The sequence below is a fragment of the Panicum virgatum genome, chromosome 5N (assembly GCF_016808335.1).
Source record: "Panicum virgatum strain AP13 chromosome 5N, P.virgatum_v5, whole genome shotgun sequence".
In the NCBI taxonomy this organism is placed as follows: domain Eukaryota; kingdom Viridiplantae; phylum Streptophyta; class Magnoliopsida; order Poales; family Poaceae; genus Panicum; species Panicum virgatum.
The window spans coordinates 48,040,434-48,061,398 of record NC_053149.1 but is presented as its reverse complement, the minus strand read 5'-3'; the positions used below and the strand labels follow the sequence as shown (position 1 = coordinate 48,061,398).

General features: G+C 46.8%; 1 protein-coding gene across 1 annotated transcript; it reads right to left on the bottom strand.

The window, feature by feature from the left end:
- Positions 1–1,202: 1,202 nt before the first annotated feature.
- Positions 1,203–4,324, bottom strand: LOC120672196 (protein NRT1/ PTR FAMILY 8.3-like). The gene is made up of 4 exons (XM_039952505.1): positions 4,128–4,324; positions 3,305–3,398; positions 2,948–3,165; positions 1,203–2,856 (listed from the first exon to the last, which is right to left on the bottom strand). The coding sequence occupies exons 1-4, from the start codon at positions 4,182–4,184 to the stop codon at positions 1,516–1,518; spliced, it is 1,710 nt and encodes a 569-aa protein (XP_039808439.1). The 5' UTR covers positions 4,185–4,324; the 3' UTR covers positions 1,203–1,515.
- Between the last annotated feature and the right edge of the window lie 16,641 nt (positions 4,325–20,965).

The window sequence follows — 20,965 nt, the reverse complement described above, 5'->3', positions numbered from 1 at the left end:
GAAGGCTTGACGAGGCTCGGCCGGGGCAATGTAGGGGCGGAGGGGGCTCGTCGGCGTGGCGGAGCGCTTCGCCGGCGATGGAGGAGGAGGCGGAGCAGGAATGGAGGCGAAGGCACGTGCGAGAGCTGGCTCCAGGGTATTTATAGGCGCATGAGCAAGTGGGGAGGCGAGTTCGCTTCGCCAGGAAGGCAATGCACGGCCGGGGGAGGTCGGAGCTGGGCTGCCAGTGTGCGGGCGGCGCTGGCAGCTGGCGGAGGTGTCGTGGCGGCGTGGGAGAGCGTCTGGGCCGCGTGTCCACTCGAGGAGAGGCCAGGGGCATGCCTGGTGGCGCGCGCGGGGGCTCCCGGGTCCACTTGGCCGCAGACGCGCCGTGGACGAAGTCCACCGACGGAAGGTAGGGACTTGTTTGTAATTTCCAAAAGTTTGGGGACCTCTCGATAAACTAAAATTTTATCCAATTTCTTGGCCTCAAATGAAAAGGTGTTGAATACCAAACTTGTGTAACTTTTGAAGATCTACAACTTTTGTTTTAGGAAGATTTTCATGTGAAGTTCATATTTTGAACTATTTTATAATTACAAACTTGCAATAAAGGGCTTTAGCTTTTATTTGATTTTTGAGTGGATTTGGCTGAAAATTGATTTAGGCACATGTCATTTAGTGTACTAGTTTCAGCCCAAGATTATTTTTGTGCATGTATTCAAATATGATTTGAATGTATTTTAAATGTTTTTGCCCTCATATAAATAATCCGAAAGGTGTGATTTGAATTTAAATAGACTTTTTCCTTCTTGTTTTAATTCACAATTTGCCTCCTATGTGTTAATGTAATTAAGTTGTGCTGACCTTTATTGTTCAAACACCAGAGGTGTCACAATCAGATAGCTTGATCTCAGAATGTTGGAGTCGCGAGCTCCAGGTTAGGCCTAAACACCGCTTGACTCTAGTATAACTAGGCTTGAGTTGAGTTTTTAACAAGCTAAATATATAAGCATAATAACCATACATTACTACGGGTAATATAACAGAACTACATAAACTACCAACTTTGTACCACTAACTTTGTGCATGTTAACTTCGTGTACAAACCGTACCTTGTATGAGGCGTTGATTGTCTGGATTTCTATTTTGATTATGCCTGGCCACAAATATGGAATAACCTTCCTGTCACCATGACATGTGATCAACGATACAATGGTAACATTAGACTTAAAATGAAAAGAATTCCTTTGCCGGCACATTGATATTCAAGAAAAACTGTATTACAATTTGAAATGAAAAACTGTTGCTGCCACAGGAATCTGTGTAGCTTCCTTTTTCAATGAAGAAGGAAAAATAATAAAAGGGGAAATATATTGCAAATTCCTACTACTGTACCACTGTACGTTTCCTATCTACTATATGTCCTAGCCATTGAGGCAGTACTTGCTTCTTACCCATAACCAATTACCAGTCAGCAATTGTGCAAAAATGCAATGGAATCTCAAAGACGAAAGCGAGCAGCTTGTAATCACGTCATGAGACCACCGTCTTGAGCTTGTAGTTCTTGGCGAAGCCGCTGTACACAACGAAGTTGAGCGTGCACATGGTGGCCATGGTCCAGAAGAAGTAGTCGAGGTGTCCCTGATTGAGGTCGTCGCAGATCCACCCGGGACTGTCCGCCGTGGTCGTGAACGCCGCAACAATAGCGTAGATGAAAGAGCTCAGGTAGCTCCCCAGCGCGATGGTGAGCAGAGCCAGCGACGTGCAGGTGCTCTTCATGGTGTCCGGCGCCTCGGCGTAGAAGAACTCCAGCTGCGCGATGTAGCAGAACACCTCCGCGCCTGCGAGGAAGAAATACTGCGGGATCTGCCACGCGATGGTGATCTGCTCTCCGCGTGCCGCGCTGTCGAGCCGCTTCATCTCCACGAGCGCCGAGACCGCCATGGCCAGAGCCATGAGGAGCCGTCCGGCGCCCATGCGCTGCAGCTGCGACGGCTCGCCGTTGCCATTAGAGGATAAGCTCCTCACAGCCGGCGCGATCACCTTGCTGTAGAGCAGCACCCATGTCAGGACGCAGGTCACCTCGAACGAGCCCATCGACGCCGCCGGCACGGACACCGACAGGATGGACATGTTCATGACGCTGCCCTGCTGGATGAAGGTGGTGTTCATCTGCGCGTACGCCGAGGACATGATGATGCTGGTGGCCCAGATTGGCAGGAGCCGCAGCAAGATCTTGAGCTCCTCCACCTGCGTCACGGTGCAGAGCTTCCAGGACGACCCGGCCTCCTCGGTTATGTCCTCAAAGTCTGACTCGGTGATGATGGCCGCCTTGTCGAGGAATGAGAACTCGCCTGTGTGTTCGATCTTGGGCTGGTTATCCACCTTGTCGCTGACCTCGTAGAGCATACCTGCATCGGCGGGCACCCTGAGGGTGATCTTCCGGCAGGCGGCAACGATGACCTGGCTTAGACGCTTGAGCGGCGTGCCGGTGGGCATGCGGCGCTTGTACATGGGCGTGGCGAGCACGAAGGCACCGAAGGCGAGCGCGATGCAAGCGGTGGAGATGCCGAAGCCGAGGCCCCAGCTGACGTTGTTCTGGATCCACACGATGAACAGGCCGGAGACGATCGGGCCGAAGTCGACGCAGAGGTAGAACCAGCTGAAGAAGGACCCCTTGCTCTCCCGGTCCGTCGCGTTGTCGTCATCGAACTGCTCCGCGCCGAACGGCAGCAGCGACGACCGCACCCCGCCGCTCCCGATCGCGACGAGGTACAGCCCGACGAACGCCACGGTTTGGGCACCCAACACCGAGGAGCCGCCCAGCACCGCAGCCGTGGGCAGGAACGCCGAGAAGGTCACGAACATCATCCCCTGCAGACATGGCACGCGGCGCAAAGAATCTGTTAGCATCATTGACGCGACCGATCGATGCGTGGATCAAGGTGAATGATCTAAGACGTACAAGAACGTAGACAGCGAGGGAGACGAGAATGGTGTTGTAGTTGCCCAAGAAGGTGTCCGCGATGATGGCGCCGAAGATCGGGGTGAGGTAGCTGGTGCCGAACCACGTCGTGACTTTTGAGGCGCTGGCCAGGTTGCTGCCATGGAGGACGGTCTCCAGGTACACGACCAGGTTCGACGAGATGCCACTGAACGCGGTGCTCTCCAGGCACTCGAACCCTGCACGCAGCAGAGGAGGAATGACATCTAGTGATCAGTATATTGATCTTTTTATATTCTGTCCTTGTAAATGATCATAGTAAAACTAAAATGTTATCTGAAACAAGTTAGATTTGTGAGCATTGAGAGGCCCGCTCACCTAGAACAACTGCTGGTGCCTTGCTGCCTGCGCGTTTTTTATCCTTCAAGAGCGGCACTTGCAGGCTGTCGTCCTGAATCTTTGGCCCATGGCTCTGCAATGGAGAAAATTTCCGCGGATTGTCAGCAACAAAGGAGAATCTGCACATTCTGCTGTCTGGATGTTGAAAGGTCATGGATATGATGCACTAGTATGATGTGGATGCTGTTTGCATCAGTTAGCGCTTGTATGCTTGTCTGACGAGGGAAGTAAGACTAGTATTAAAGCGCCAAACCGAAGTTTGCACGCATGTCTTCTTTTCAAAACCTGAATGCATGAGTTTTAGTTGACACGTTCGAATTCTTTCTTGGAACTTTCTCTTTGAAACCTCGTGCTTAAAAAGGGAATAAGTTTATGCGAACCAAAAGGAACTTAAAAACTCAAGTTTTGAACGTGTCTAGCAACTACCGACCAATTTAAGATGTTTATATATCCCTTTCCCTCTTCACTATCTTAGACTTGGTCTACGATGATGGCGTGCAGCTAGCCACCAACTCCCGTATCCTCATCCCAATGTCTCTGTTCCTTAGAAAAGTTGCATTCGGCGTCATCATCACCGTGTATCCAATATCGGGCACCAATAAAAATAGAAACTAGTAAATTCTACATCGGCAGTGAGATTCTGTTCACCGATGAAGCGACTGAAATGCCGCACTGCTGATCAGTGATCACTAACCAACAACGCGTCAATGCCGAAACGGCCCTGATCAGTGATCATTCTGTAAAAAGAACATGGCGGCTAACCGAGCATGCAAAGAGCTGAGAGCTGTGGACCGACCGTTACCTCGGGCAGGAGCGGCCCGCGCTGCTCGCCCCTCTCCATGGCGTCCCCCGCCTCCATGCCGGTCGCCGACGGTCGACGGAGACCTAGCCGCGAGCGGAGCGCGAGGCGGTTCTCGCGAGCGACGAGGACGAGGTGCAGAGAAAGCCTCTGCACTCTCTTGAATCTCTGTTGCTCTCCGCTCGGGCCCCGGCCGCTTCCTTCTGCTCTGCTCTGGTGCGCCGGTGCCGAGCTGCCTCTCTGCTTAAATAGGAAGGGCACGTGATTGGTTGGTTGGTGAGGTCGGGGTCGGGGGGATTTGTTGGGCGTCACCGTCGCCGCGCGCAAACTAATGGCGACACGCGAAGGCCGAGAACGCTTCAAAACAACCATCGGAACAAGGCATACGAGACGGGGCTCCTGCCTGTTGCCTCCCCTGCGCGGCTGAACCTGAACGGTAGAATGGTCGCTGCTGCTCAAGGAGCCCGAACTTTCTACGCAGTAGTAGGTGCGCTGTGGTTGTGGGGCTGCAGGCTGCGGCATGGGCGAATTGGCATGTACGGCTCCTGATAAGAATTGTCGTGCCCGGCTCGTGCTGGTGTGTGGGTGGTGTGATTAGATCACTTTTCATTTTGTATTTTTGTGTTTTTGAAAGAGAATCTTCAATATTTAAAATATTAAATATAGAATAATTACAAAACTAATTACAGATCTCGTCTGTAAACTACGAGACGAATCTAATGAGCCTACTTAATTCATCATTAAAGCATATTTACTGTAACATTACTATAGCAATTTAGTGTCTAATCACGTCATAATTAGGCTCATTAGATTCGTCTCGCGATTTACAGTCTATTTGTGTAACACGATTTATTTTTTGACTACATTTAATATACCATGCAAACGGTTTACAAAAATTTTACATTTTGCATTTTGAAATCCAAACAAGACCTCAGTCAGATCCCACGTTGGCCAGAGCGGGGGCCTTTTTTTAGTCGGATAGTGTTTCTGTGCGTATTCGGGTTGCCCCAGACACGTGGTATTTTACTTTGGCGGCAGGGGAGGGAGGAGTCTACACTACAGAACTTGTGGCCGCTTGCTGCCCAGCCCAGGTGTAGTTCGGTAGGTGCCAAAGTGAGAGGATATGGCTAATGGCTTGGTTAGTCAAGGGATCGCGAGGCTACCAAATCCTGGGGTTAGTCTCGTCGTCCAAAATGATTGACAACGGGGGCCGTGATTGCAGATTCGAGACTGCTCATCTTGTTAGGTGAGTTTGAGGATTGCATGCGCTTTTATCGTTGCCCATATCTTCACTTGTATAAAAAAGGCGACGAAAGTCTTGTGTCGCCACTTACCTACTACTACTGTGTTTCAGTTAACACTTTCCTGTGCACTTGGCGATGTCCGTCAGACAATGAGCTGCAACACGCTCGAGATGAACCACCACCACCAGGTCAATCCTAACTATCCTGCCTATCTTGGTCATATCGACTCCATCTCTCTTGCTAACTGGGGTAAGTGGCAACGAAGCATTGGCTGTACTCACCCTTAAATTCTTAACTAGTTTCACTAGTCTATCAACTTGTGCTCCTACACGGACTAATTAGAATTAATATAAAAATAAAGTTAATAATTATAATTATTTATCTCACGCTTTTTTTCATCTATTAAATATTCTAACACATACTCTAAAATATATATTTATCACTGTCTAGTTACAATAGATCCATTTTACATCACACCTCCATATGTTTTCAATATATTTTTAGTTGAATCATTTGTTTGTGAATTGATATTCTTATCTCTTCCATAATATATGAATAAATGTTGACATATATCGTGGGTAGTATTTTCTATAAATAATAATATAAACAATATATTAATAATGATAGAAATAGTAATTTACAATTTTATATTGGTGCACTTTAATATAGTTTTATAATTATATAGTTTAGATTCAAATTTAGGAGTAATTTAACTTGTAATAATAATAACATAATTGGATAATTTATATGCAAATTTATGGGTCTATTTGTATTATTTTTATAGTGGCATAGGTGGGTCATTTACATAAATATTAGGGTGATACTTTAGATTTTTTTTATAATGACAGAGATGGATAATTTATATACATATTTAGGGGGTTACTTTAGTCTATTTTCATAATGACAGAGGTGAGTAAATTATTAGAAAAGATAACAGATCTGATAGTTATTATAATTAGAATTGTTGGATTGATGGCTGTATGCATGTTTCTGATTTTTATGAGAATTTATAGAATTTCTCTATTTTTTCAGAGTGTACACCTAGGATCCGAGGTGGCTTGTGGAGACTCCAAAGTAATCTCCAATTAGTAATATTAAGATTCCTGTTCAGCCCAATGAAATCTTCTCTCAGGCAGTGACGAACATGATTTTACAGTGCATCAGTTTTTCTCAACGCTGTTCTAACAAAGAAGGCGTATTTACTGATCCCTTTCGTGCCATATTGATTGTGTTGACGATTGAGGAAGTAGGTATGGATAGAAATAAAAAAGGTTCATCTCAGGCTAAGCCAGCATGATCTAGCGACTTTTGTTTTAGGGAAGTAGGGACTTTTTATTGTTGTGTGGACATATTAAATAACTCATCTCGAAGAAAAGATTTGGACAAGTTGCAAAAGTTTGGTCACTGTCAAGTTTGGGTTTCGGTGCCTGCGTTCAGAATTTTGTGCGGTAACAAGGAACGAAGAACAAGTGTCACATGATATCTCTGCGTAAGGGTGAAAATTGTCTGTTGTCCACACAAGACTATTGGTCGTGTCTTCTGATAAAAGGAATTAAAAGAATGAAGGAACGGTAATTTCAGCACATGCATAATTCGAAGAGCCTTCTCATTAGATCACAACACCATTATGATGATGTGGTTGTTAACAAATTTCAGGATAAAAATGGTTTGGTTGTTTATATACAGTAACCAACGGCGGACTCATAGTCTCCAGCAATCAGCAGTTCGCAACGAGTTAGAAAAGCACCGCCCCGTCCCTGGTGACAGCTTGGGCCTGAGAAGGGGACTCAATTTCAGTGGAGATCAGCAGCGGAGAGTGATGTCTACGGCCAATTCATCGGCCGACCCCCAGAGGAGACATGTGTTGTTGACGCAAATCAGAGCTAACACACGGACGCACTAAATCGTGCAGCAAACAGAGGTGTGCGTTGTAGCGCCGCTGCTCAGACCGGTTATAGCGACCGGTCAGACCGGTCGCCGCTGTCGAGATCGGTGACGAAGCCTACGAACGCTAGCTCGGGAAGACTCGTCGGGGCAGGCGCACACAGGGTTGTTCTAGGGTCGGCAGGCCACCTAGAACGCCTTCAATCGACGTAGAGACAAAGGAGGAACAACAAGTTATAGATAGAAAAAACTAGGGCAAGAGAAAATAAAAAACTAAAAGTTTTGTGTTTGATCGATTGGATATCCCTCAATCGGCCGTGGCCCTTTATATTTATAGAGTGGAGTGGACTTATCCCCAAGAAATCCTAATTACAGATCTAAACCTATGAAAAACTCTAATTGTACTCGGATTCCGGGTAGACCGGTCTGCAGACCGGTCGGGGTTGCCAGACCGGCTACATGGTCCAGACCGGTCAGACCGCTCGTAAGCACCGGTCAGACCGGTCTGTTTGACCTGTGCCAATTTTAGTCATCAACATATGCCCCCCTATTTTTTGGTGATGCTTGCATACCAAAAAAAAAGCCTATGGACCAAAATTGTCTAAGGACGATGATAAATATGCATCGGCTATATTTTATTCTAAGGGCGATAAATTCTATCGGTTGTATCTTGCTTCTTCTTCAAGCTGATGACGAAACAACTTGCTTAGGCCTTCACACCTGCTTCATGTTCGCCGACCTTGCTGGTACAACCTCCGCTTGCTGTTCCATGGACTCCTTCTTGCGCATCCATTACAGCCTTCTCTTTTGGGTGTGAGTGTGGCGGAACTACCCAAAAGACTGGGCCCGGGTGCACTGATCTTCATTGCTAAGCAACTCGGATACACTTCTTGAGTTGAGATACGTGAAAAATATCATGGAAGGGTGCGAGTCGTGAAGGAAGTCGCAGTCGATAATCCACGGGTCCACATTCTTCAATAATTTCATATGGCCCGATATAGCAAGGTGCTAACTTGCCTTCGACTCCAAAACGTTGAACACCCCGAGTTGGTGAAACTCGTAAATAGACATGACCACCAACGTTGAATTTCAAAGGTTTCCTCCGCTTGTCATAATAACCCTTTTGCCGAGATTGGGCTGCTTTGAGATTTGCTTGTATAATTTTCACTTTCTCCTCAGCCTCGACCACTAATTCAGGTCCGAAAATTTTGCGTTCTCCAGTCTAGGACCAACTCAAAGGGGTACGACACTGTCGACCATACAAGGCTTCAAATGGTGCCATTTTCAGACTGGCCTGATAGCTGTTGTTATAGGAGAATTCAGGCAAAGCCAAACATTTGTCCCAATTTTTGTCATAATGAATGACACAATCTCGAAGCATGTCTTCGAGAATTTTATTTACCCTTTCGGTCTGCCCGTCAGTTTGGGGATGGTAAGCTGAGTTTCGAATTAATTTAGTCCCGAGAGCCTCTTGGAGTTGCTCCCAGAATCGTGCCACAAACTGAGTACCCCGATCGAAGATGATGGTTTTTGATACACCGTGCAGACAGACAATTTGATCGATATAGATTTCAGCATACTTCTTGGCTCGATATTCCGTATGAACTGGAATAAAATGAGCGGTCTTTGTGAGCCTGTCAACAATAACCCATATGAAATCATGGTGTTGGGAGGTATTGGGTAAGCCCACAATGAAATCCATACGTATATCTTCCCATTTCCAAGACAGAATTGGCAGAGGTTGGAGAGTTCCAGCAACTTTCAAGTGACTAGCTTTCACTCTCTGACATGTGTCACACTCTGCAACATTTTTAGCAATTTCTCTCTTCATTCGAGTCCACCAAAAATTCTATCTGAGATCTTGGTACATTTTGGTGCTGCCCGAATGAATGGAAAATTTTGAGAGATGTGCTTCATCCAAGATTTGTTTCCGCGGCTCATGATTTTTAGGAATGACTAGGCGATCCTCGAACCACAAAATTCATTTATGGTCCACACGGAAACACTTGTATTTATTTTTCACATTCTAGCACTTTCTGTTTGATGACCCCGACACTTTTATCATGCAATTGTGCCATGATGACTTGGTCATGGAGTGTCAGTTCCACAGAAATGTGAGTTACCGAACCTTGAGGAATGACTTCCAAGTTCAGCTTTTGCATTTCAGCACACAATGAGTCATTGTACGATTTTGCCAAAAGACAATTGCAGTGAACCTTGCGACTGAGCACATCGGCTACGACATTGGCTTTGCACGGATGATAATGAATTTCTAGGTCATAATCTTTGATTAATTCCAGCCATCTTCGCTGCCTCATATTCAGCTCACTTTGAGTGAAGATATATTTGAGACTCTTATGATCAGTGAAAATATTGCAATGAGTGCCCATAAGATAATGTCTCCAAATCTTGAGAGCATGAATGACCGCTGCTAGCTCAAGATCATGAGTTGGATAATTGAGTTTGTGTGGTCGAAGGGCTCGAGAAGCATAAGCAATAACCCGATTGTCTTGCATTAGAACACAACCAAGACCAGTGCCCGATGCATCTAGGAAAAGTTCTAGAGCTAGATCAGGTCTATGTTTTCCAGCATTAAATCATGAAGTGTTTTAACAGATTTAAGAATCTTGATTGTTCAAGCAAGTTAACAGATTCAGCTGGGTGTCATCTTTTTACCATAAGCCTAACACTCTACCAGAATCAACATATCCAAATATCAAGGTCATTCGGTGAGCAGAACTTCCAGAACAAACATTAGGTGGTTTTCCTATTCTTTTTCATAGAATAAAATGGGTTGAGTTTCTGCAGATTTGGGTGTAACCAAACTTGTAGATTTTGTTATAAGGATTCCAGATCAGTTGAGTTTGCATTTTTACGATTTTTCTGTGATTGTTATGCATTTTTGAAGTTCACTGCCAACCTCTGTAAAACGTGCAGCCAGGCCCTTAAACGAAAAAAAATTACAACCGGGTCCTTCGCCGGCCTTCTCCGCCGTTCCATCTCGCCGGTGGTGTTCTGCTAGGCAGGGCTTACCAGGGCTGCAACGGGGAGCCACGTTGGGTAGAGGAGTTAGAGAGCTACCTACCAATGCCGGTGTTCGGGTCGGTGGTGGCCGGAATCGAGATCACCGGCGTCAAAGGCGGCGGCGGAGCTTGGGTAGCCGGCGGTGTGGAGGAAGAAGAGCTCGGGGTGGTCAAACATCGAGCGCACGAGCACCGTGAGAGCGTGAGGAATCTCCTGGGGTAGATGTCGTGCTCGGTCTTCGCCGAAATCGGCCGGTCCACGGGGAGCCTTGAGCTCGCCGGCGGCGGCGCGATTGGGCGGCGGCGATTGAGTGGGTTCTAGTGGGATTCGGCACGCGTGTGAGCTTCACTGGGGTCTGGTGAGGCTGCTGGTGCGGTCAGAGGGGTCAATGTGGGTCGGTGGAGGCGGCTCCATGGTGAGTCTAGCTCGCTGGAGCTAATGGCTTGGCGGAGTGGGAAGGAGGGGGAGAACGCGCGGGGCTCGGCCTGGGGCTTTGATTTATAGGTGAGGACGCTTAAGGGTGAAGGTTTGAGGCTCCAGGGGAGGTCGAACCAGCCCGGGCGCACTCGGCGGTGAGGTGGCGACCGGAGGAGGCGGCGCGGCGCATGACAGGCGGCATGGCGCTTTGCCAAGGGGCCAGGGGCGCGTGGCGAGTGGAGGAGAGGCCAAGAGGACATCCAGGTGTCCCCCGCGGTCTTCTTGGGCCCAGATGGTCGCGGATGCACCATGGACGAGGTCTACTGGCGGCGTACGGCGAGCGGCGGCAGAAACAGAGAGGGAGATGGAGGTAGGGACCGACCTGGAATTTCTAAAAACTCAGGGACCTCTCGGTAATCTAAAATTTTCTCTAATTTCCGAGGCTCAAATGAAAAAGTGTTGAATACCAATCTTGTGTAACTTTTCAAGATATACAACTTTTGTGTTAGGCAAATTTTCATTTGAAGTCCACATTTTGAACTATTTTAAAATTTTCAAACTTGCATAAAAGGGCTTTGATTTTTATTTGATTTTTGTTGGGATTTGGCTGAAAGTTGAATTCAGCACATGTCATTTAAGGTACCATTTATAACCCAAACTTATTTTTGTGCACATTTTTTAATAGGATTCCAAGTAGGTTTTTATCCCTTTTATTCCCACATTATATTTCCAATTGTATGCTTTGACTTTTATTTGATCTTTTCTTGTTGAATTAAATTTCCAAACCCTTCCTAATATTTGATTTGAGTGAAATCATCTGGATTTTAGTACACAGACACCAGAGATGTCACAGTGAGACATGCTTGAGGGACACCACCTCGGCTACAAATACTGGTTATCTTGCTTCATGTCCTTCTCACCATCTTGGCTGCAATTAGGTTTGCTTTTGACCAGATTATCGCTAGCAACAATGGTCTTTGAGAGGCACCATAACTTGGATATGTAGAAGAATATTGAATAAAGTATGGATGCATATACATTCTACTATAATCCAAAGGTGTGTAATAGTAATGATACGACCAGAACCATGGAGCAATCGGCTCACCAAATAAATATGGTGCAAAAGCATGATTACCTTGTTGCAGGTGAGAAACCGATTGTTTACGATGTTTCGATGATGAATTTGTATCTTTAGCTTGATCTGGTCGCTTCTTCTATTTTTGAGTAGCTCCTTTCTCCTCAAACTTGGCCAAGAGTTCCTTGAAACTCGGCCTTTCCTTTTTGGCATTTCTGGAATTTTTTTAGAGTTCTCAGAATGACCGGTCAGACCGGGTGCAGACCCGTCCTTTTTCCGCTGCTCATGCCCCCAGAGCACTGAGCCTCCAGAGGGACTGGTCAGACCTCAGGGTGGCAATTTTCCCCGTGGGGGCCCGACCCGAACGGGGCAGAGATGGGGATGATTTCCCCTCCCCCCAGTGGGGATAACGGGGCGGGGCCCTGAATACTTAATGGGGCAGCGTGGGGATGAATTTTCCCCCACGGGTCTCCGTGGGGAACTAAAATGAATTTTACAACATTAGGCCCATTAAAGGTAACGCGGCCCAGCAAAGCCCATTACCCCATGTATGCATATACAAACTCACGCAACAAGATTAGTAACCATAATCCTACTTTCCCTCACCCCACACAGGCAAGCGGCGGCGCCGACCATCGGCAGCAGCGTCGCCCGCTGCCGTTTGGAGCTCCACTCGCGTGCCCAGGAGTCAGGGCTCAGTCACTCGAAGCGCATTAGCTCGACCGCCCACCATTGACCGCTCGGCCGCGGCCGTCCGCTTGCCCTCCCTGTCCGCCTGTCCTGCCATCGTAACCTCGTCTTCCCCATCCGCAAGCAGAAGATTGCCAGAGGGAATGAATGCCAGGTTCTGCTGCGTGATTCAATCAAATCGAGAAATGTGCCAGAGTAGTAGAAGTAGCAATGTCTCTAATCTATTAGCTTGTGCTTGTTTTGTGAGTATGTACTTATCTTGTTTGGATCTTGCGCTTCATTGGTACTCAGCGCTGTATTTTTTATCTCGCATTGTTGGATCTTATCCATATTTGCTGGATTTTTATTGCTCCAATCTCTAAATTATACGATCTGTGCGTTGTGCGGTTGATCCCCACGGGGCCCCAACGGGGTTCGGTTATCCGTCGGGGGCGGGGACGGGGCAAACTTTTCCCCCGAGTCGACTTTCGGGGCCGGGGCGGGGATGAGGCATCGGGGATCGAGGCGGGGATGGGAGTCGTTCCCCCGACCCTTCCGCCCCATTGCCATCTTGAGTCAGACCGGTCTTTACAGACCTGGTGCCCTTCTTCTGATCTTGCCCCCTGAGTGTTGAACTTTTTGGTGAAGCTTCGAGGGACTTTTTCTCTGTGGCTTTCTTGATCTGTTCAGATCTTGGCTCATCAATGATCACATTTTTTTCTTTTGTTGATTCGGCTTGATTTGGCCGAATTGAAACCTTAGGATTCTGTAATTCAACGGTATGCAGAGGGAAAGGATTACTATCAACTTGCATTTGTGGAACAACCAATCATCCTTCATTAACAGCCGATTGAATTTGCCTTCTACACACATTGCAATCATTGGTTGCGTGAGACAATGATTTGTGTCATTTGCAATAAGCATGCCGCTTTAATTTCTCAAGCGGTGTCACACCCAGTTTCAGGAAAGAAACTAGATGCATCTCATATGTGCGCCAGAATCAAGTTTACACACATATGATAGACGTCATAAGTGAATATATCAAAGACAATGTCTAAAATGTAAGCAAGAGAGAGTACATAACATTATTACACTCCAATAAGTAGACACGAAGCTCTTTTGTTCCACCGATATCCTAAGCGAGATCTTCACAAAGCTTCATCCAATCCCACAGGCAATTGACTGGTGAACGCACGCCTAAAACTCCTTGAAGTTGTTGTAGTTCTCCACTTCAATATTCTCTTCTGAGCAAAAATTAGACAAGGGTGAGTACACTTATGGTTGGTACTCAGCAAGTGGGGGAAAATACAAGGCTATCAAGGAAAGGCTGAGGTTTATAGTAGTTAGCATTTTAGTTGGTCAAATTTTATTAGAAGGCACCTAATTACTAGATGTAAGTTTATACCAACCCACTTAAGCATAAGATCACAAAGGATCCAACACATACCAAAACACCACAGATTAAATCATTTTTTAAGTTCAATTATCATGTGAGGGTCCAGGCCGCTCATGACCATGAGCACCGCTGATATATCAGTTTTAAACACTCTGCAGAGGTTGTACACTTTACCCACAAGTCGCGTAAAAGTTCCGAAGAACTTTGGACCCAACCACGCTGTGCTGATCAGGCACAATACCACACTTCCGAGGTGTGATTGCATAGGGACGCTACGAGGCATTTACAAAGATTCCCTAATGAGTGACAACCCGCTAAGGTTTCAAGTCAAAGCAGAGCATAACCCTCCCTAATGGTCATCACCTTAGCAAAGGCTGCTACCCCAAGAGAACCGGGGTATACCCAGGGGCGGGCCCAATGTGTAGCAAGGGTATTCAAATGAATACCCATTATTTCTGACAAAATATTTTCTATATATAGTGTACTATATACATAGATGCAAAAAATACAATTATTACATAACATAACATGCTTCCAAATTTCTAGTTTCTGCTTCGTGCTGAAAAATCATAGCAGCCCACATTCCACCCCTCCCTCCCTGACGGTCTACAGATACATGGTCAGGTAGCTAGTGAGCCGCTCATGGGTCCACTCGATCCCTCGATTTCCAATTCCCAGCTGCAAGATCGCAACCCTAGATCCTCGAATCAGCGATCGCGACAGTGAGGGCACAACGAAGCTAGATAGACAATCAAAAGGAGGGGCTCGTCGACTGTAACATCCCAAAAATTCACCTAAAGAAATTACTCGAAATCATTTCAAAATTTCGGTTCGTCGTTGAGCTCCCCAATTCCCTGGAACCCTTTCCAATCTCTGTCCCGATATCTGAATCTAATCACTATCCCGTCTCCCTGTTCCTCCTCGCCCCGCGTGTCACGCCCGACCGGCGCGCGTGCACGACCCGACGCGGTCGTCGCCGCGCTTCACTGCCCACTTCTGCGTAGAGTTGTACGGTGATATACTATCTGATGTAATAAAAGTGTTATCAGCCTACTGGGACTGATACTGTATCACTTTTAAGTCTTCTCTTATGAGGGGACGCTTCATCGACCGCGAGGACGGACAACGCTAGGGACTCCGCGGTTGGGCAGATAAACGACATCATGGGCTTGGCAGCCAAACGGGCCACGAGACATGAGTAGCGGCCAGGCCAGCGCCTCAGCTAGGCAGGGGCACAGGGCTCGACCATGCACGGCATGGTGCGCACGGCCAAGACAATGCGTTGCTGCTTCACCGAGATGGCAGGGCCTCCAAAGGTTTGACGCTCAGCAGTATGTGCCTTGTGGAGCATGGGCGAGCAAGCAGAAGCAGTCTGAGCGAAATCAAGCTGAACTCAAAATGAGCTGACTAGTAATAAATTTGATCTTTATTTTAAAAATTATTATTGTAATTTATAAATTTTGGGCTATAAAAAACTTTTTTACACATTTTGAAAATTTGAATACCCACCTCATAATTCCTGGGCCCGCCCCTGGGTATACCCCATCGATGCTTCCCCTCTTGCCCTTTCGGTAAGACTGTCACAAGCTAGAGTTTCTAATTAATCAGCCAAGACCAGAGCCATGTGGTCCTTGTGGTTGTACTGTTTTCCTGAGTGGTTCTCCATGTTCCAATTAAATCATATGATCTTGTAATTAACCACAACATAACAACATAAATAAAGCATGTTTAACATTTCTCAAAAGATTATGATATCACCATTCCCAATGTTAAGTAACTAAGCATTTCTACCCAACAGATATATATTAAACCCGGTATTCAAGGTTTTGGGGTAAAAGACTAGGTAAAGTCCTTAATAGGTGTCCCATCAAATTTATGCAATTCAACAATAAAGTAAAGTGAATTATTATGCTATTATTAGGAAAAAAATATAATATGTAGGGGGAGAAGTCCACTTGCCTTCCTTGCCAAACTGCTGATTCTTTTCCACGAATACTTGTTCTTGATTTCCCTCGGACGGCGTGTTGTCTACACGATTACATAAGCAAAACATGCACAAAATAAGGAACAACAAATAAAACAGTAAAAAAATAGGGGAAGATAAGTTGACAAGGATGTTGTACGCGTTGCAAGGATTGCGTGAGCGCGAGAATCGCTGAAAACAGAGTTAAAATGAGGAAGTTATGGCCAAAACAAGGTTCTAGGGACTTATTTGCGAAGAAACTGAACTTCTAGGGGTTAGATTCAAAGGAACCAGGGGCTATAACGAAAATAAACCTTAAATATAACATTTAGATTGAAAAATAGAGGCTCAAGGATGGCGGGTTCAATTTTGGAGAAGTCCAGGGGCTAAAACAGGAGAAAAAGGGCTATTATGCAATTACTTTTAAACTATGGTGGAGCGTGGGTTGATTAACAGAAAACCCAGGGGCCTTTTTGCAAAAGTGCCAAGGGTTGACCGGTATCCAAAGGATTGACTTGGTTTTGAAACAGATTTGATCCGTAGGATCTCAATCCAACGGTGGAGAGGCGGGGAGGGCGGCTCGGCTCGGCTCTGCGATCAGGTGAGCGGCTCGGCTCCTGGCGGAGTTGGCGGCACGGGCGCGCGGCTCGTGGCAGAGCGAGAAGAGGCAACGGCGCAGGTAGCCAGCGCCTCGCCGGACTTGGCCAAAATGGCCGTCCGGACTCGGGTCGGGCCGGGGAAAGGCCGAGGAGGAAGAGGAGAGTACGGGGAAGCCGATGGAGGGGTCAGGGAGGCGAGAAGGTGGCCGGAGTGGAGCTCACGGTGGTGAGTGGCGGCGCGGCAACTCTGGCGAGGAATCCCGAGCGTAGGAGATAGAGAAAGAGAGGGGAAATAAGGTGGCTACCTTGCTAACCTCAAGGCGAAGCTCCGGCGTTGGATGGGGGTCAGAAAGAGGCGGCGAAGAGGGAGACCGACAGCGGCGGTGTCGAGCTCAGCAATGGTGGCGGCGCTACGTGCGCGCGAGAGAGCGAGAGCGAGGAAAGAGGAGCAGGCAGAGCTCGGAGCACCTCTTTATAGGCTGAGGTTGGGGAGAGGGAAGGCCGGTGGGGAGTGGAATGGGCGGGTGAAGCTCGACGGCCGGCCGTGATGACCTTGACGATGGTGCGTCCGTTTCTGGTCGAAGAAGGAGAAACGAAAGGGGAGGACGAGAGGGTCGACGGCGGCATTTAAGGCGAGCCATGGTAGAGAGGGAAGGTTAGCAAGTGCAGGCACTCGGGCAGGCGGCAGTACGCGCGCCACATAGGAAAGAAAGGGGAGGGAGAGGAAAAAGAGAAAGAGAAGGAAAGAGGTGGGCTGGGCTGGGCCGGGCCAAGAGAAAGAAACAAGGAGGAGAGGAAAGAAAAGTTTTTTTTGTACAAAACCAAAAGATCTTTTTTTAACACAAACATCATTTGAATAATAATTTTTTTTTGAATTCAAACAAATTTAAAATCTGGGTGTTACAAGCGGCGGAATAGCATGAGATAATTTAATGCTTCCCAATCTATTTAATTCATCAAATACGCGATCACACTTGGATACATCAAAAGTAAACTTAATATTATCTTGCTGATTTTTCTGAATCGGCTTGAGAGAACCGCAAGTGCAATATTTATCATTAGAAGGCCAAGCAAATTCAGCATCATAAACATCCTTGCCTTCAACGTCCGAACAATTTGATTCACAACCAAAAACATAAACAGGACAATTAGGCTTTTCATTGGACTTTTGCAAATTTCTAACTTCTTTAGCTCGGCTTTCATTAGTCAGAGCCTTTTGTAGAACTTGACTAACATCTAGAAATTCTTGTGCATCTAGCTTTTTTTTATGAAAATCAAATAAACCAGCAAAAGCTAAATCAGCCAAATCTTTATCAGAAATTGTCAAACTATAGCATTGGTTTCCAATGTCTCTAAATCTTCTAATATATTCAGCAACACCTTCATGTATCTTTTGTTTAACTGATGTAAGATGTGATAATTTCAATTCAGTTTCACCATTAAATAAATAATTATGAAATTTTTGCTCTAAATCGGCCCATGTGCGAACTGAATTGTGTGGCAATGAAATAAATCAAGTAAATACAGCACCCGATAGAGATAAAGATAATAATCTCAATTTGTAAATATCACTAGCACTAGCTTCACCACATTGTATAATAAATTGGCCGATATGCTCCAATATAGTTTTACTATCATCACTAGTGAATTTAATAAATTTAGAAATTTTAAAACCCTGCGGATATGCAACATGCTCGTACTCATCAGGGTATGGTCTTTTATATGATCGGCATCTTCCTTTGGGATCTATACCAAAAGTTTGTCTAAAGATTTTAATCACTTCATCTTTAATGCTGCCAGATCCAAAATCATCGGCCATAGGCCAATTTGCATTAGATGTACCATGATGTTGAGCAAAGTTTAGCTGTGTAGAATGCTGCAACAAACTTGCTGCCCTATACGGCACATTTGCATGAGGTGCTAAATTATAATTAATTTGGTTATGCTGGTTAGCCGAATTAATCACTAAAGCATTATTAGTTGGATTTTTGTAATTAGCCGAATCATTCATTGCCTTATCGGTATTAGATGTAGATGCATTATTATCACTACCGATAGGCTTCATACCAAGATGTGATTCTATTCGGCTAAAGCGATCATCAAACATACTATGAATATTTTGACCCACAAAATCCAACTTATTTTTCACATGAGAGGAAACAGCATTATCTATAGCATTAGCTATTTCGGAATTAAGAACAGGCTGTTCATTCTCATCGAATTTTACGTCAAACTGAGAAGCATCAAAGGCAGCATCCGTTGTGACCTTTCCTTGACGGTCGATGGAGAAGTGCGAGATGTACTGCTTCATGGCTTCTTCCTCCAGCTTCTAGATCTCCTTCTCCTTCTCTTCTCTGATCTTCTGTTGGATGTCATCAAGAACCTTCTGATGTTTGGCCGAAAGTTGCTGAACAGTCGGCCTTGAGATGTTGGTGGCATCAACATCACTAGGTTTAGAAATTTTACCGGCCATGGTGGCCGATTGATTCTTCCCCAGCGGAGTCTCCAAAAAGTATGTTGATGCAAATCAGAGCCAACACACGGACGCACTAGATCGTGCAGCGAACAGAGGCGCGCATTGCAACGCCGCTGCTCAGACCGGTTATAGCGACCGGTCAGACCGGTCGCCGCCGGCGAGATCGGTGATGAAGCCTACGAACGCTAGCCCAGGAAGACTCGTCGGGGCAGGCTCACGCAGGGTTATTCTAGGGTCGGCAGGCCACCTAGAATGCCCTCAATCGACGTAGAGGCGAAGGAGGAACAACAAGTAGTAGATTGGAAAAGCTAGGGCAAGAGAAAAATAAAAAAAATAAAAGTTTTTGTGTTTGATCGATTGGATATCCCTCAATCGGCCATGACCCTTTATATTTATAGGGTGGTGTGGACTTATCCCACAAGTAATCCTAATTATAGATCTAAACCGATGAAAAACTCTAATTGTACTCGAATTTCGGGTAGACCGGTCTGACCGGTCGGGGTTGCCAGACCGGCTACATGGTCCAAACCGGTCAGACCGCTCGTAAGCATCGGTTAGACCGGTCTGTTTGACCTGTGCCAATTTTGGTCATCAATAGCATGTGCAAAATAGGAGACGAACTAGGGAGAATGAGCAAGATGATAACGATGGTGATGGAGCTCATGGGATCATCCCTGCAGAAGTTTCAGAGGAGCTGGTGGCCAGCGTGAAGTAGATGGGTATGGATCAGGATGGGCCAAATGTCAGCCAGACGACACAACCCATCTCGCTAGCAAGGGTTTCAGGTATAAATTCTTTCATGGGCTTTGGCTACTACTGGCCGAGAAGGAGGTCACTGAAACGGATCAGACTAGCCACCTGAGCATGCATGGCAGGCTACTACTGGCCAACAGCTCCAAGGATGGCGTGATTGGAGAGAAGAAAACCCACTCAGAAGTCAAAGTAGCAGCTAAAGAGATGAGAAGCAGAAGCACAATAAGAAAACAAATGCTAATATTGCAGCTTCCATTCTGCATTTAGAGAAGAACGACCTAGCGTCAAAGATGATTCAAAACAAGCAAGATGAGACAGCAGCTGCAACAAAGGCGGGCGCGAGGCCTGTGGGGGATGGTGAGTCCCCTGCAAAACGTAGCTGACGTTCTACAACACAGTATACACCCCTGACGGGAGTTCATGTCGAGCCCCGTCAGGAGCGATGAATGCTTTGGCTTCGAACTGTCAGCGGCTGGGGAACTCCCGGATAGTTCAAGAACTCTGCAACTTTGTTAAGTTGCATCACCCCAAGCTCGTCTTTCTTTCAGAGACCAGGATGAGTGCCAATAGGAGTAAGAATCTACGTTGGAAGTTAGGCTTGCAAAATTACTTATCAATAGACAGTGATGGGTTAAGTGGAGGCCTTGTTGTTTCTTGGGATGAGTATATTAATGTTTCCTTGCTCTCGAAGTGGGAGTGCTATATTGATATTCTTGTGACTGAAAACCCGGATGGTGTTCCATGGTGAGCGACCTTTGTTTATGGGGAACCTAGCGAGGAAAATTGAGGAATGAGAGTACTCTATCCTGCTTGTGATGAGTGAATTATCAACAGTACGGTGTGATCGTGCGCTTGGTTTTTGGATTGCAGGTACACGGGCGCCGAGTGTCGACGGAGAGGTGCCGTGGAGGAGCTCGGGCCGGGCGGCAGCTGTGGCGTCCACTCCTGGATCGAGGGTGCAAGTGGCGAGAGAAGGCGGGTTTCTTGGTTTGCGCCACAAAACCAAGGAGGCGGACGGCGGTTGAAGACGCCAAGTCGTGGAGGCACGGGCGTCGGTCTCGGGACTGACGGAGGCGATGGGCGTCGACGGCGTCTAGGGCCTCGCTGCGGGCGAAGAGGTGACGGGCGTCGGGCGGCGTCTAGGGCTGTCAGAAGGCCGAGGCGGGAACGGCGTCTAGGGCCACGGCGTGGAAGCGGGAATCTTCCCGCACGTGGAGTTTTGGCGGTTTTCTCAAAACCGGCCACCCACCCGGGTTTCGCGGACCCCCCAAAACCGCGAACCGGATCTTCATCGACACGGCGGCATCGCGGAGAAGACTTCGACTCGAAGAAAGAACCTCG

What these genes read in the sequence shown, in the direction of transcription:
- LOC120672196 (XM_039952505.1), bottom strand. Translation starts at nt 4,184, where the DNA reads ATGGAGGCGGGGGACGCCATGGAGAGGGGCGAGCAGCGCGGGCCGCTC. An exon ending in GCGGGCCGCTCCTGCCCGAG is followed by an intron (nt 3,399 to 4,127) that starts GTAACGGTCGGT and finishes TCTCCATTGCAG; the next exon opens with AGCCATGGGCCAAAGATTCA. An exon ending in GGCACCAGCAGTTGTTCTAG is followed by an intron (nt 3,166 to 3,304) that starts GTGAGCGGGCCT and finishes TGCTGCGTGCAG; the next exon opens with GGTTCGAGTGCCTGGAGAGC.